General features: G+C 37.7%; 1 protein-coding gene across 1 annotated transcript; it reads right to left on the bottom strand.

Annotated features, from left to right (window-relative positions):
- Positions 1–339: 339 nt before the first annotated feature.
- On the bottom strand, positions 340–3649 carry LOC112197239 (protein SIEVE ELEMENT OCCLUSION B). Its single transcript, XM_024337858.2, has 7 exons — positions 3312–3649; positions 3108–3194; positions 2461–2921; positions 2269–2363; positions 2016–2158; positions 1279–1731; positions 340–1170 (listed from the first exon to the last, which is right to left on the bottom strand). The coding sequence occupies exons 1-7, from the start codon at positions 3561–3563 to the stop codon at positions 592–594; spliced, it is 2070 nt and encodes a 689-aa protein (XP_024193626.1). The 5' UTR covers positions 3564–3649; the 3' UTR covers positions 340–591.
- Positions 3650–15034: the final 11385 nt, after the last annotated feature.

Here is a 15034-nt window from a genome sequence, read left to right as displayed (position 1 = left end):
CTCATAAGTTGTTCCATATCTTTTATTTGGGGTATGTCATTACTTCATTTCGCACCCTATGAATCATTCCAACAGCATACATGATCTTCGAGTGCTTAGAAATTCAAAGACTATTCTAGTGACAATGAAAAGTTCTGATAAAGCATATGGTTATTCAAACAAGTAGCACAATATTAAGTTGTTCCATATCTTTTATTTGGGGTATGCCATTACATCATTTCGCACCCCATGAATCATTCCAACAGCATACATGATCTTCGAGTGCCTAGAAATTCAAAGACTATTCTAGTGACAATGAAAAGTTCTGATAAAGCATATGGTTATTCAAACAAGTATCACAATATTAATTATTACAATAGTAATACTGGAAACAATTGAGCACACTGGTGGGCATCAATTTACATTACCAACGTAATGAAATTGCCCATTATTGTTCATATTAAGGACTCCCGCATGTGCAAACACATGCATTTAGTATGTACTTAATCCTCACAGGTCAGGTACATACATTATTATATTAAAGACACAACGCAAACGGAAAAGAGAAAGAAACACACAGGCACACAACACTCTGATTCCCCGGTGATTGTGTCAATGACTCGTTTCAGTGGCACCGTGGCAGCACTTGTACCTGATGATAGGGGTGGTTTTCATGGAACAGCCGCAGACTGGGCAGTCCAAGTTCTTGGGGGGATTCCCGGAAATGTCAAATTCGCAGCAGTAGTTGTGATCACTAAGTTGAGTCATGGTCTTATGGTCTTCTTGGAAATAATTTCCGAATGTGGATGTTTTACGTGATGTCTTCGACTCATCTTGCTTCCACTGTGACATATTTTTTAGGACATCACAAATTGTGGCAGGATGACCACTGGTTATAAGATCATACCCTTGGCTAACTATAATCCATTCCCCATGATTTTTGTAGGACAGTAGCTGGCAGAGTTCCTTTTTCACGGTCTTGTACTCCACTTGACCTAAGTAATCAGTCAACAAGCTCCCTATCCCCGACCAAAGTGCTTTTGCTTCGTTTCCCTCCACTCTATGTAACTCAATCGACATACCGAAATCTTTGATGGTATCCTTTGCTTCCTCCACTTTCTTTTTCAACTCGTTAATCCGCGACTCATCCATGTCTCCGTATAAGAAAATGCACACAGTGTCATCTTTGCTCTGTTGGACCAAGACATTAATACAAGCAAAACCTCCATTAGAAATCAATTATTGATGTATATAATTTGTTAAGTACACATGGAGATATTTGTGGATGACTTTACTTACCCACTCTTCTAGCTTTTTATTCTTCATATTCCCAAATATAGACTCGATGACTGAAACGTTGTCAAGGATATCAAAGAATTTGTTTTTATGTCTCCGGATCAAGTCGAGTGCATTGTGGAATTGCCTCTGCCCTCGTGGGTCCATCACCATGGACATTGTAATACCCGTGTAGGACCATTCCTGCTCGAGGTACTTGATGACTATTGAAGAAAGAAACCGCACCTTGTACCATGGCATCTTCGATCCCCATTTCTCAAACTTCTCATTCTGGTTTTTCGTCCAGTCTTCCACAATGGGGATCCACACCATCCTCCATTTTCTATTATTTTTTTGAATTTCATCATAAACTTGTATCAGATCGGAAATGTCAACGTCCGTAATGTTCTCCAGACTCGAAATGTAAAACAACACAGAGTTTTCCTTTACCAAGTCGGCAAATGTTTCAGACTTAACCTGTTCATCAATTATGTAAAATCTTTTAATTAGCAAGGTCTCAAATGAAAAATTGCTTAATTAATATGTTAACCATGTTTCAGAAGTAGCGGAGCGTAGTGGACGCATATTGAGGAAAGTTCTAACGAGGACTACCTTAAAGTTAAAATTTAAAAACCCTTCTATTTTGAGCACGTAATTTGATAATGAGAACCGTTTATGTTCTAGTTAGTTAGCAGGTAGCTACTACGAAGTACAAACCAATCAAACTAAAGGTATTACGAGAGCATGCAAGTTGAAATTACCTCCTCGTTGCTACCCACACTAATGACAGGTAGCTTTCCGTTATCCGTGAAAAGAATCAGGGTGTTAATAACCTCCGTAATCTTAAGAGTGCGTTGGGCGTCCACCATTTTCCTGTGCAGCCTCTTGCAGCTCTTTGCCACATCTGGTATAAAATAAAGAAGAAGTAAAATAAATAAATAAATCAATCTGATCCAGCAAACAATATTGTCTTATAAAAGTTAATTTATACACGATTCCAACCAAGTATAACACCTATTTCTTTTACGCATGTTCCATGCAGTTTGTTAAGTTTCTCCCGTATGCGCTGGATTTTTGGAACAACATCGGGTAGATCGTGTGGCATCTCCCTGCAGTATTTAACTATGAAGTTTAATATAATAACAAAAATTTGGTCTCAGATTAAGTACTATATCTACGATATACAGCATAAAATTTACAACTTACTCATCACTAGTGAGATCGATGACCTTAGCAGCGCAAGCTACAATTGCTGTGATTGTCCAAAAGACACAGATCGGGATACATTCTACTGCAGCGTACAACGTTGGTGCATCCTCTGTACGGTTGTGAATATAAAGATCCTCAACCTTACATATCAAACGAGTCACTTCCAAAGTATCCTTGATGAGACGATTCAGCTCAAGTACTTCCCCCTCGCATTTCTTCAAGGGCGCTTTAACGTCGGGTACTCGCTTCAGTGTAGTCACTGAATCGGTAAGTTGGTTACATTGACCATAGAGCTGGGCGAGGTGCCAGAAGTCTCCATATTCCAAAGCGAAAGCCGCTAGGGCCAGCACTGCCTTAGCCTCCCATGCATAGGGTTTAAGCTTGTCAAATATCACTTCCGTCCTTGTTTGGATGGAAATTTCTTCACCAGAACAAGCCTTATCCTTACATGATGAGATCTGAAATGAATTTCACCATATCAATTAAATACATCAGTTAAAAAGTACAGCATTCAACACAACTATTTAAGCACACACTTTGTAAACGTACACCAGAGAGGCCATTTTCACGAAAATGAAATTCACTAGCTCAAAGGAAAATAATTTGTTACACATGCAACTTTATATTGATATGTAATGACAGACCTCGCAGCAAATGGACTTAAGAATGCACAATGGCGAGATGAAGCTTTTGTTGATGCTGGGGAACTTCTCAGATGGAGCATTGGCCTCCTGCGAACAAGTCAGAAGCTTGATTGATCAGCTACAATCTTGACTAGTGAATGAGTGAAGTGCTAACTTCAAATTACAAATACATAAGATCCCAGAACAAGAGCGTGAGTAGCATACCTTCAGTATATCATTGACTATCGAATCACGGGTTGCACGACCAATGATGGTCTCAGTGATCGTTAAAAGGACATCAACAGCAAAGTCAGTGTTGTCCTCCGGAGAATGCTTTTCATTGATGAGTTTCTCGATTTCTTCGCTGGTCAACGAATCAGTAAACTGGATACGCTCACTCCTAATAGTATCAGTAATCCCAGTACTATTTGTACCCGTTAAGAACCCACTTCCGTCTTTTCGGGACCTGCTCGCCATTATATGACAATGGCTCACAAACTCCTAGTAGTACTATTGGATGCGGTGAAGGCAGATCGAGTAGAGTTTTGCCGTTTTGGTAATGGCTTACAAGCTAAGAGTTGGTGTGAGTTCAATGCCTTGCCACCATGCCCTATTTATAACATCTCTTCACCTTCAAGCTTAAACGGTAACGTGCATGCAAAGAGCTAGTGGTCCCATGCAGTACAGTGAAGTGAAGAGTCAAGCTAAGAGTCTCCCGTTTCACACCGGCGTGTCCAATAAAGACAAATTTTTTTTTTTTTTGGTGAGGAAAGACAAATCTTTATGTCCCACAATGTTCTGAATCCAACAATGTCCACATTGACTTTCTTCATCCGTTTGGCATTCACACACACACACACATATATATGTGTATATAACTGTGCTGATCGAGAGTCATGGATGCTTGCAACCCAGAACATTGATTCAGATGATATCGATAGATGGTCTCGTGTTGCATATATGGGAGGCATGCTTAATTTTGTCTAAGTGGTTTATTATTGATCAACTATATGTCATGTTCATCAGTCAATAATTGATTAAGAAATGTTAAATTGTCTTTATAATTTATGATTGAGTTCAGAGTACAAACACAAATCAATTTTTAATTAATTTTTTTGATGATGTATTTACATTCGAGAGTGATTAAGTATATTTTATTTGGTTAAAAACTGATTATGTACATGAACATTATTGGGACATGTTTTAAGAATTTTCTCTTCTAATCTTTAAATTCGATCCTAACTCAATGGTGTGGAGATAATATTTCTTTTCTTCCTCTCTGCATTGCTTGTATAATTTTTTTTTTATTTAATAAAATTTCAATGGAGGTTTAGCCAGGTGCCTTCGGCTACTTCTATATTTAATATATTGTTCAAAAAAAAAAATGGTGTTGAGATAATTAGATGATAATATTAAGATCATTGGACAAGCTTGATTCAAAGAATTCAGAAACACATTTGATTATAAGTTGGATTTCTATTCGTCCTTGATTATCCTTCCCTTTTCTCATCCTAGACGAGGCAGTATAATTGTTTTCATCAATTGTCATGTGGAACGATTATGTTCTGTTTGGTATGCGATAGTAATTAGTCATTTGTTTTGTCAGTATGTATTAATTTCTGGATAGATCTGATCTGAGAAATTATTATACTTTTGAGTCCAAACAAACTAAAGATGTCATCCCTTATCTAATGGCTGATATCACTTGGGTTCATAGTGGTTTGTTTTTTTTGGCATAAAGGGTTGATAGTGGTTGAAAACTTGAAATTAATTTTTCACTGCCGCCTCTCAACAAGTGCAATGAGAGCGACAGCACAGGGCCCACTTGTTTTCTTCTAAGCCTTTAGGTTTGTATAACTAAATATTACAAACTAGAAGTAATATGAAATAGGGTCCCAGAGGACAAATTCTTAGCCCTCAATCATAGGATTCAATGTCTCCTGAAAATATCACTCACAAAGCAGGAAGTGCATCTCCAGAAATCTTGGATAAATGCTTTAGTTTGGAGGTAGTTGAATCAAATAAGAGAACGTTATTCGGTGAACTGGAGCCTGGAGATGCGACAAATTCCAAAGTTACTTAGGAAAAATGAGGGAACTGTAGCTCATGGTGACTCTGAATTTTTTGTTGGCAGAGTGGTATTACTTAGAAGAGTATTACTTAGAAGAAAATATAATTTTGGGGATCGATTGGTGGAGCTATATATAGACCTAATATTAGATACCAAAGAAAAGTACTCTTGAATCTGGGAAATTGGGGTTGTATTGGATGATTGGACTATCACTCTTTATATGCAATTAAGAGGAATTTAAACACAACAAAGAGATAGCTCTAAAAGTGAATAACGTTTGGAGGATGTTCTTTTGTTCAATTGGATTATACCATGGAGAGAGACAACATTGAAGAAGAGGAAAGAATTCCTCTGAGAAAGATTTTTCTTTAATTAATTAGTTTTAGTTTTAAGGGTTATTATTACAAATGGTACCTGAACTTGACCTCTATTTTATCGATGGTACCTGAACTTCAATTTTCATCACAGCTAGTACCTGAAGTGTTTGATTTTATCTAAAATAGTACCTAAGGCTACATTCAGTCAGTACTCCAGCAAAAATTAGCACGTGAGATGTATGTGACTCAGGTATGGAGGTTAAAATTCTCATTTCAACTCATTTTTGGTGGCATTTTGGACAATTCCTGCTCCCATATCTCACTCTCCACACCTGAATTTGAGGGAAAATAAAATAAAATGAGTCGATCACTCCCCTAAAGATCCACTTCGAGATCTCTTCTTAAAACCCAAAATCCATATTCAGGTGAAGGCTAAAAAGAGGGTATTGTCCTGTGTTGTTCTAAAAAAATTCAATTCCCAAATAGTGGTAGTGATGGTACTGGGTTGTGCTCCCATAGGAGTTGGTAAGAGATTCAATTACCAGATAGCTGGACGAGAAAAAAATCAAAACTTCTTCTTTTTCTTCTACAATTTTTGTTGTTGATTAATCTTTAGTGCTGAGATTCTTCTTCTCTTTGTAGTTTCTTGTTCATCAATTATGCGAGCATATGCCTTCTCTTTTTCTATTTTACATTCGAAGACTCAACTCCCATATCATCATACATGTTTATTTTTTCTGGGTTTATTTGTTGGGTGACTCCAGAAGCTTAAACACCTAGGAATATTACGTTAAATTAATTCAAACTAGAATTTGAATCAGGCTGTTGAAGAATAAAAAAAGAAAAAGAAAAATTAAAAAAAGAAAAAGAAAAAGAATCTTGTGAGAATCCATGGCTAATCTAAAGAAGAGGAAAGAATTCCTCTCCAGATTGAGAGGGCCCAAATTTTTTTAAAGACCTTATATTTATATAATAACATATTAAAACTAAAAGTAATATGAAATAGGGTCCAGACCTCTCTCCTCTATTTTTTCTGCATTCACTCCCCCCCCCCCCCCAAAAAAAAAAAATCTTATCCTCTCCTCTTTTTATGCGTTCACTCTCTATCTCTCTCCAGATTGTTGGGTGACTCCAGAAGCTTACACACCTAGGAATATTATGTTAAATTGATTCAAACTAGAATTTGGATCAGACTGTTGAAGAATAAAAAAAGAAAAAGAAAAAAAAGCTTGTGGGAATCCATGGCTGATCTAAAGATGGGTCATTTAAAGGAGATTATTTTTTAGCTGAGGATAATAGGATGAGGCAGAAAGACAAACGAAGAAAAGAACTGGGAGGAGTAAAAATAAAAGTTACTTTAAAAAAAAAAAAAAAGAACAAGGTCCCCCCCCCCCCCCCCCCAAAAAAAAATCTTATCCTCTCCTTTTTTCTACGTTCACTTTCTGTCTCTCTCCAAATTGTTGGGTGACTCCAGAAGCTTACACACCTAAGAATATTAAGTTAAATTGATTCAAACTAGAATTTGGATAAGACTGTTGAAGAATAAAAAAAGAAAAAGAAAAAGAAGCTTGTGAGAATCCATGGCTAATCTAAAGATGGGTCATTTAAAGGAGATTATTTTTTAACTGAGGATAATAGGATGAGGAAGAAAGACGAATGAAGAAAAGAATTGGGGGGAGAAAAAAAAAAGTTACGTTAAACAAAAAAATTATGAACAAGGTCATGTGAGGGTAACATGGTCATTTCACAATAAAAGTTATAAATTCGTCCTCACTCACCAATTTCTGTAGGAGTTTTGATCGGATGTGGTCTTAGGTACCATTTTAGATGCAATCGAAAAGTTTAAGTACTGATTGTAACGAAAATTGAAACTAAAGTAATAGGAAATAGGGTCCCAGATCTCTCTCCTCTATTTTTTTTGCATTCACATTTTTTCTGCGTTTACATTAAAGAAGAGGAAAGAATTCCTCTAAGGATTGTCTTTCTTTATTTTTCTTTAATTAATTAGTTTTAGTTTTAATTATATATATTCAAAGAGAAAAAAAATTAGAAAATGAAAAATTCAAATTTAATATCATCCATTGATAGTCTTTTAATCTAATGGTTGGTAATTGAAGTATAATTTTAACAATAATTTGTGATGCTACAGATCCGCCCCATATTTATATAATAACATATTAAAATGAAAAGTAATATGAAATAGGGCCCCAGACCTCTGTCCTCTATTTTTTTCTGCGTTCACTCCCCCCTCCCCCCCTCCCCCTAAAATCGAAAAGTTTAGGTACTGATTGTAACGAAAATTGAAACTGAAGTAATAGGAAATAGGGTCCCAGACCTCTCTCCTCACATTTTTTCTGCGTTCACATTGAAGAAGAGGAAAGAATTCCTCTGAGGATTGTCTTTCTTTATTTTTCTTTAATTAATTAGTTTTAGTTTTAATTATATTAATTCAGAGAGAAAAAAATTAGAAAATGAAAAATTCAAATTTAATATCATCCATATCGTCTTTTAATCTAATGATTGAAGTATAATTTTAACTATAATTTGTGATGCTACAGATCCGCCCCATATTTATATAATAACATATTAAAACGAAAAGTAATATGAAATAGAGCCCCAGACCTCTCTCCTCTATTTTTTCTGCATTCATTCACCCCCCCCCCCCAAAAAAAAAAAATCTTATCCCCTCCTCTTTTTCTGCGTTCACTTTCTGTCTCTCTCCAAATTGTTGGGTGACTCCAGAAGCTTAAACACCTAAGAATATTACGTTAAATTGATTCAAACTAGAATTTGGATAAGACTGTTGAAGAATAAAAAAAGAAAAAGAAAAAGAAGCTTGTGAGAATCCATGGCTAATCTAAAGATGGGTCATTTAAAGGAAATTATTTTTTAACTAAGGATAATAGGATGAGGAAGAAAGACGAACGAAGAAAAGAACTGGGGGGCAGAAAAAATAAAAGTTACGTTAAAAAAAAAAAACTATGAACAAGGTCATGTGACTCATGTGAGGGTAACACAGTCATTTCACCATAAAAGTTATAAATTCGTGCTCACTCACCAATTTCTGTAGGAGTTTTGATCGGATGTGGTCTTAGGTACCATTTTAGATGAAATCGAAAAGTTTAGGTACTGATTGTAACGAAAATTGAAACTAAAGTAATATGAAATAGGGTCCCAGACCTCTCTCCTCTATTTTTTTTTTTGCGTTCACATTTTTCTACGTTCACATTGAAGAAGAGGAAAGAATTCATCTGAGGATTGTCTTTCTTTATTTTTCTTTAATTAATTAGTTTTAGTTTTAATTATATTAAGGGCCAATGATAAAAGATGTCATTTTGAAGTGTCTTATTATAATTTAGGATACACAAATGTCCCAATGATAATTAAGGTTATCTCTTCACAACCTACCACTAGAGTTACATTTAATTACAAAAACTGCCACCTACATGTCTCTCTCTCCCTCAAGACCGTTTGAACCTTTATCAACTGCTCTCTCTCTCTTCTTCTTCTTCTTCTTCTTCTTCTCCTCCACACATACACATACCTCGAAAGAGTGTGAATGGCAAAGAATGACACGTCGTTAGGATCGGTGTACGAGTTCTTGAAGCGGTACCGACTCGCCGGTAATCGGATCACTCTAGATCGTTCAGGTCGATCCGGCGTCGTACGACTCCTCTTTGTCTCTTGACGTACTCGTCATGATCGGAGAGCACGACGTTGAAATAGAACCCCTCGTTGCGCTTGGAAAATCTGAGGCCGATGAAGGCGTGCTTGTTGGTGCCGTCCTCAATCTTAAGGACGAAGTAGCTCAACGAGTCGAGCACGGTCTCAATGGAGGTCGCAGGAGTTCGGATCCCCAAGTCAGATCTCGCACTGGTTGATTGATTTGTGGTATCAAGTTAGTGATGCGATTGCGTTTGTGAATTTTGTTCTTGCGGTGGTGAATTTTGATTTGAGTTGATTGTATTACAGTGATTGCGGTGGTGAAGATGTTCACAAAGTTCGAGAAGAAGAGTAATAAGAGTGAAGGGACTGCACTTCCATACTAAGATGTCGTGGATCCTCGCGAGTCTGCACAGTGGTGTGATCCAGCTATGGGACAGACCTCTTCGTGGTGTTCATTTCCACAAATCTCAGCCTCTCTTTGTGTTTGGAGGTACAAATTTCATATGTGCATGTGTATTTTCGGTTTAGTTGGCATTTGTTATATATAATTGTTATTGATGATTGCAGTATCTGGTTTTGGTTTGTTGTCGTTACAAATCCTATAGATCTAGGTTGAAGGAAACTGTAATTAGAAAAAATGGTGGAAGGGGAATTTTGAATTGGATGCCAGGAGAATGTGAAATTTACATAAACTGAGCTGAATATCAGTAGTGGAATGATGAAGTAATGAATTATTAATGTTCCAATTGATAGAGCACGTAAAGTGGCTTATTAGATTGAGACTATAATTTTCGTGTTTGTACTTGTCTTCAATTTTATCTGGAAATAGCCATACTTGGAGATGTAACACCTTCAAAAATATTTAAAAAATTATTAAAGAAATATTCTAGTTGCAGCAAGAGACAATGAAGAATGCTTTCGTACGATGCCACCATTTTGTGAATGGGTTATACATAAAATACAATCAGATTTCATATTTCAGATTGTGGGGGGCATTTTGATCGGAGCTGTACGGCAGTTAAAATTCATGGGTAAGGATCCAAGACTTTGCCCTTCGTCTAAGTAAGCAGCAACTAGGCCCAGCAGACCTCAAAGGATAATAAGTCCTAAGAAGAAAGCTGTTGATTTCTTCCCAGCAGCTCCTCTCCATGTTCACAGCAGTGAATTAGTGTGCAATTTTAGTAAAGGCTTGGCAAGATGTGCATGGCGTGGGAGCTAGAAAAGCATGAGTTTCGGAAGAAGAGATCCCGGCAATGGTATGATTTCTGGGTTTTTGGGTTAGGGTTGATTGGGAGGAATTGATGGCTAGGGATTCAGAGATAGGGCTTGATCTCTTGCTTGATGTTTCTGGGTTGTTGTGGCTTTTGTTCTTCTAGTGGGAGAGTTGCTTGGGCTATTTAGTAGTTAGCTTGTGCCTCCCTCGCTTCTTTTCACAGCAGCTATCACCATCGATTTATAGAGTAGTGGTGGCTTAGGTCTGCTGCTGTTCCCAGGAATCCTGCTGTTATGTTTCCAGGATTCCGGTGTCCTCAAGATCTCATTGCTAATTCCAAGAATTCTGCTGCTGTGATCCCAGGATTCCTGCTGCTGTGATTCCAAGGTTTTGCTGTTGGGATAAGAGAGGTCATTGTTTTGTCTCTGTTCAAAGGTATAGTTTTGGTAATTGTGTAAAAGAATGTAGTATGGTATTTGAGATGTATGGTTATTAAGTAAAATGGTTTGGTGTTGGGTAAAAGAAGTGTTGCTGTGATTAGGGATTTTTGGGTTCTTTCTTCTTCACTCACCCATAATCAGAATTAGGCTGTTGGGCTTGAATTTCAGTCCCCAAGCCCGAAATTACCAACAAGCCTAAAACTAATAATGGGCCTCATGCATTTTCGTTACCTTCCACACCACACCCGCTCTTGCAAGCCCCAAATGCGAGAATGTGGCTGGGGTCCACATGCGTGGCATGATGATTGTCGTTATAATTTGCTTATTGGGCTCGAGAAATGAATTGGGCCTGATAGCTGGATTTTTGGGCATCAACATTAGCTCCCTTGATTATGTAGGCTATGCAATGACTATGAAATAGGCTACATAATCAATAAGAAAGTAATCTAAGGTAAGCATGAAAACCAAGTGTATAGAAGCAGGGAATTTGAGAGAGTTAGCCGCATGAGCATTTGAAGCATTTGCGTGATTTGCATTACAGAAGAGTGCATGTGTTTACGAGGACAATGAATAAAATAAGTAAGCATAAGATAACGAGAATGAGTTAAGTAAAAGTAAAATTGATAATGAATTAGAGTAAAATGAGAGTGAACTTGAACTCGAAAAACGGAAGGACCAATACGGTTAGAAGCCGCGTATATGTTTTGTAAAGCATGAGCATAACAATAAAAGCATTTGCAAAATAATTGACAAATGAAAATAAAGTTAAAACGAAATAGGTAAGTATGTATGTTAAATATGATATGTGGTTAGAGTAAAGTAGGATGTGCATAATGAAAATAGAGAGCATAAAAGTATTTATTTGCATTTGGCTTATAGATATGCTTGATGGTTTGTTTCGCATGGTGTGAGAAAAGTTCTATTTTCTTTGCTTGGCTTCTACATGCTTGATTATGTGTAGAATGAGTTGTTTTATGCTTGTCTTAAATTTGCTTGAGCTTGTGGCAACTATGCTTAGGCATGTGCATTGATAGTTTTGGCTTAATGTTGCCTTAATCATTTAGCGGACCAAGGGAGAGTGCGTGGACTTTGAAATGTACATGCTTAGGAGAATAGGCTTGGCATGACTCTCATATGATCTATGATAGATGCACGACCCTAGGGAGGAGCTTGGCATGGATTTGCATGTATGTTTGATAATTGTATGCATAGTATCATGCTTGCTTGGGTTTTCTTTGCCTAGCATGAACTTGTTTAGAGGCTTGGCGTATTCCTTTTAGTCGTGGATCTGCTTAGCTTGAGCATGAGCTTTGTCATGAGCGTGAGTTTGGCATAAGCGCGAGCTTGGCATGAGCAGTGCTTGACATGAGCATTAACGTGAGCATGTGCTTGGCATGAGCATTGACGTGAGCATGTGCTTGGCATGAGCCTATGATGAGCACGAGCTTGGCATTGTGTTTAGCTTGGCGCGGCTCGGAGTATGCATTAGATTATTGTACTTAGGACTTAGCATATGAATTAGTAATATGCATGAAAGTGTGATAAGTGTTCTCTTAAATATATTGAATGATTAAGAGAGAGTGCATGGGTATGAGCTTCAGGAGGTAAGCTGAGTACTCATGGCAAGTGCGGGCTTGAACTTTGAGTAATTTCTTGTTACATCATGGAATTTTGAACAGATTGCTCATATTTATGACTTCCATTGGATTCATAAAGCATGATTCAATTATGTGCATGACTGAGGTGTGCAAATTTCAATTGACAAGTAAGTAGCTTCAATGTAGGTGTGGATCTTCACTTATTGAGGTGATCACTGCGGCAACTGGTCGCCTTAATCGTAAAGCCCCCAAGTGTCAAAGCATATTATTCTGATGTACTGGTTGTTTTAGAATGTGATGATGAATACTGCCTTTTGCTTGGAATTGGCTTGACTGAGTATTGATTGCTTGCTCTAATGGTTTTGGCTTAATTGAGTATTGCTTGCTGCTTAATTGAGTATTGATTGCTTGCTCAAATGGTTTTGGCTTGATTGATTGCTTTATGATTTTAGCTTGATTGAGTATTGCTTACTGCTTGATTGAGTATTGATTGCTTGCTCAAATGGTTTTGGCTTGATTGATTGCTTGTTGTTATGATTTTAGCTTGATTGAGTATTGTTTGCATGCATTAATCGTTTCCTTAGAAATGTGAAATCAACATTGGTAACTCGCACGTATGCAAATAATTTGAATATATGTATCAATGAACATGCATGGGCTTGTAGATGCGAATGATGGTTGGTGACAAGCCAAAGAAATGTTGTTGTGATATTGCTAACATGTGATACACCAATTATGAAAAGTTTCGCAGCGAAGACAGTAGGTCTAATATGATCATGCTATGGGTCATATATGCCCGGCCTATATGCCCACTTGAATATGATATCAATTATGAGCCAAAATGTAGCTTTGTGGTAAGTATATGGAGAGAGGATATAGTGGTCGCAGGCCAATGAAACTTGTTGTAGTTTTTTTTTTTTTTTTTTTTTTAAAGCAAAACATGGTGGCTGTCAGCTCGCGATGAGATGACTATGAGCATGTGAGATTAGCACTTGAACAAGTGTCTATGCTTGTTTGCTTGTGTGCATGTTAGTATATGTTATGTAGTACATATGCTTCATGCTTGGTGAGCTGTCATAATGTATATGTATGCTGAACGGATAAGCTAGTATCATGATATAATTAAGATTAAGAAGCTGAGATAGCTTAGCTTTGTTTTAGTTGCTGCGTTCTTGGTTTCCAGGCAATCACAAGCAAAGTGGGCGTCAAAAGTGGAGTTGCAGGGAAGAGCCACTGAGATGATGGTCAGAATAAGCTGCTGGGTAAAGCATTCTAGCTCACTTCTGTAGGTGCCCAAATCATGTTGGAGTTGTCCAAGCATGACGCTCCATTGCTTTGATAAAAATAGTTGAATTTCCCTAAAACAACATAGATGATTGATATATGGACTTGTAAAATCAATACTAGTATTTTGCATATATACTTTGATCGATTAGTTTTAAGCCAAGTGTGTCGGCGATGTAGTTAGTCGACGACAAACCCATGGATTACACAAATCTATTTTGTAGTTCAAAGCGTCCGAAGGACAATACTGAATTTACTGTTGTGTAATTTAAATTGAAACATGCACGGCGGCTATGTCCCGGTCATAGATATTAAGACGCATCTATTGCAATTATATGGCATTTGTAGCTGACCATGCATATATTTGAAATATGACACATAATGTTTCAATGTTATCTCCTCTGCAAGTGTGTAATACATTATAGTATAGAGGGTGCGTGTGAGCTGTATGCACGGCCATGTTATGCAAGCAACAGCAGGCTTTTTGAGATAAGGTCATTAATTAAACATATGTATGTATAGTTCACATGCCTTTGCCACATGCGTGTTTGGTAAAGAAGTTCCAACACATAACTAGCTGATGGAAACGGCACATGCGTGCAATAATATGAATATATATATACATATATATATATATATATATATACGAGTATATGGGCGGACAGGTGTGTCAAGCTGTACCATAACAAGCATATAAAATCATGATTATGTTGCAGCACGTAAATGTAAAACATATGTATATCAATGAATATGCTGCAGATGAAGTGGGTGACGACACGTGTACTGTACAGAAGATTATAATTTGTGTGGCATTAGATTGTTGGTCATGCTTCTGCGTAGGCACGTGCGTACCAAAGAAAAGGATAGGAAGACTTATCTTTCGGCTGGCTTTGCTGTAGAGGGAATTAGTGAAGAAGGCAGGCGTTCAAATCAAAGAAATTCCCAGTGGGTGCTCGAAGAAGTTGAGGCCAAAATACTCATCATGGATGACGCTAATGCATGGCTGATTATCGACAACTGATGGCTTCAATTAATGGCAATTGAAGAGAAGACTTTGGTGTGCGGCAAAGAGCCTCTGGCGGGTAACTGGAAGATTGAAGCTCATCCACGAGGATCAAAGCTCCGCTACCAATTGAAGTTCGTTTATCCGCTAAGGATTGAAGCAGAGTATAGTCAGCGGTGCATGGAAAGCAGAGGCCAGTCTAGCAGGTTAGCTAGCGACGGTTGTCTGGTGGAAGCAGGCTAGCGGAGGTTATCCGGCGGAGCCAGGCTAGCGGTGGTGCTTGGTGATGCCCCAACGGTGAAGGGTGAGGCTCGGTCAGCGGTTGTGGAGTGCTGTCTGGCGGTTGGCGCTAGTGG

The sequence above is a fragment of the Rosa chinensis genome, chromosome 4 (assembly GCF_002994745.2).
Source record: "Rosa chinensis cultivar Old Blush chromosome 4, RchiOBHm-V2, whole genome shotgun sequence".
In the NCBI taxonomy this organism is placed as follows: domain Eukaryota; kingdom Viridiplantae; phylum Streptophyta; class Magnoliopsida; order Rosales; family Rosaceae; genus Rosa; species Rosa chinensis.
This window is presented reverse-complemented; position numbering and strand designations above follow the sequence as displayed.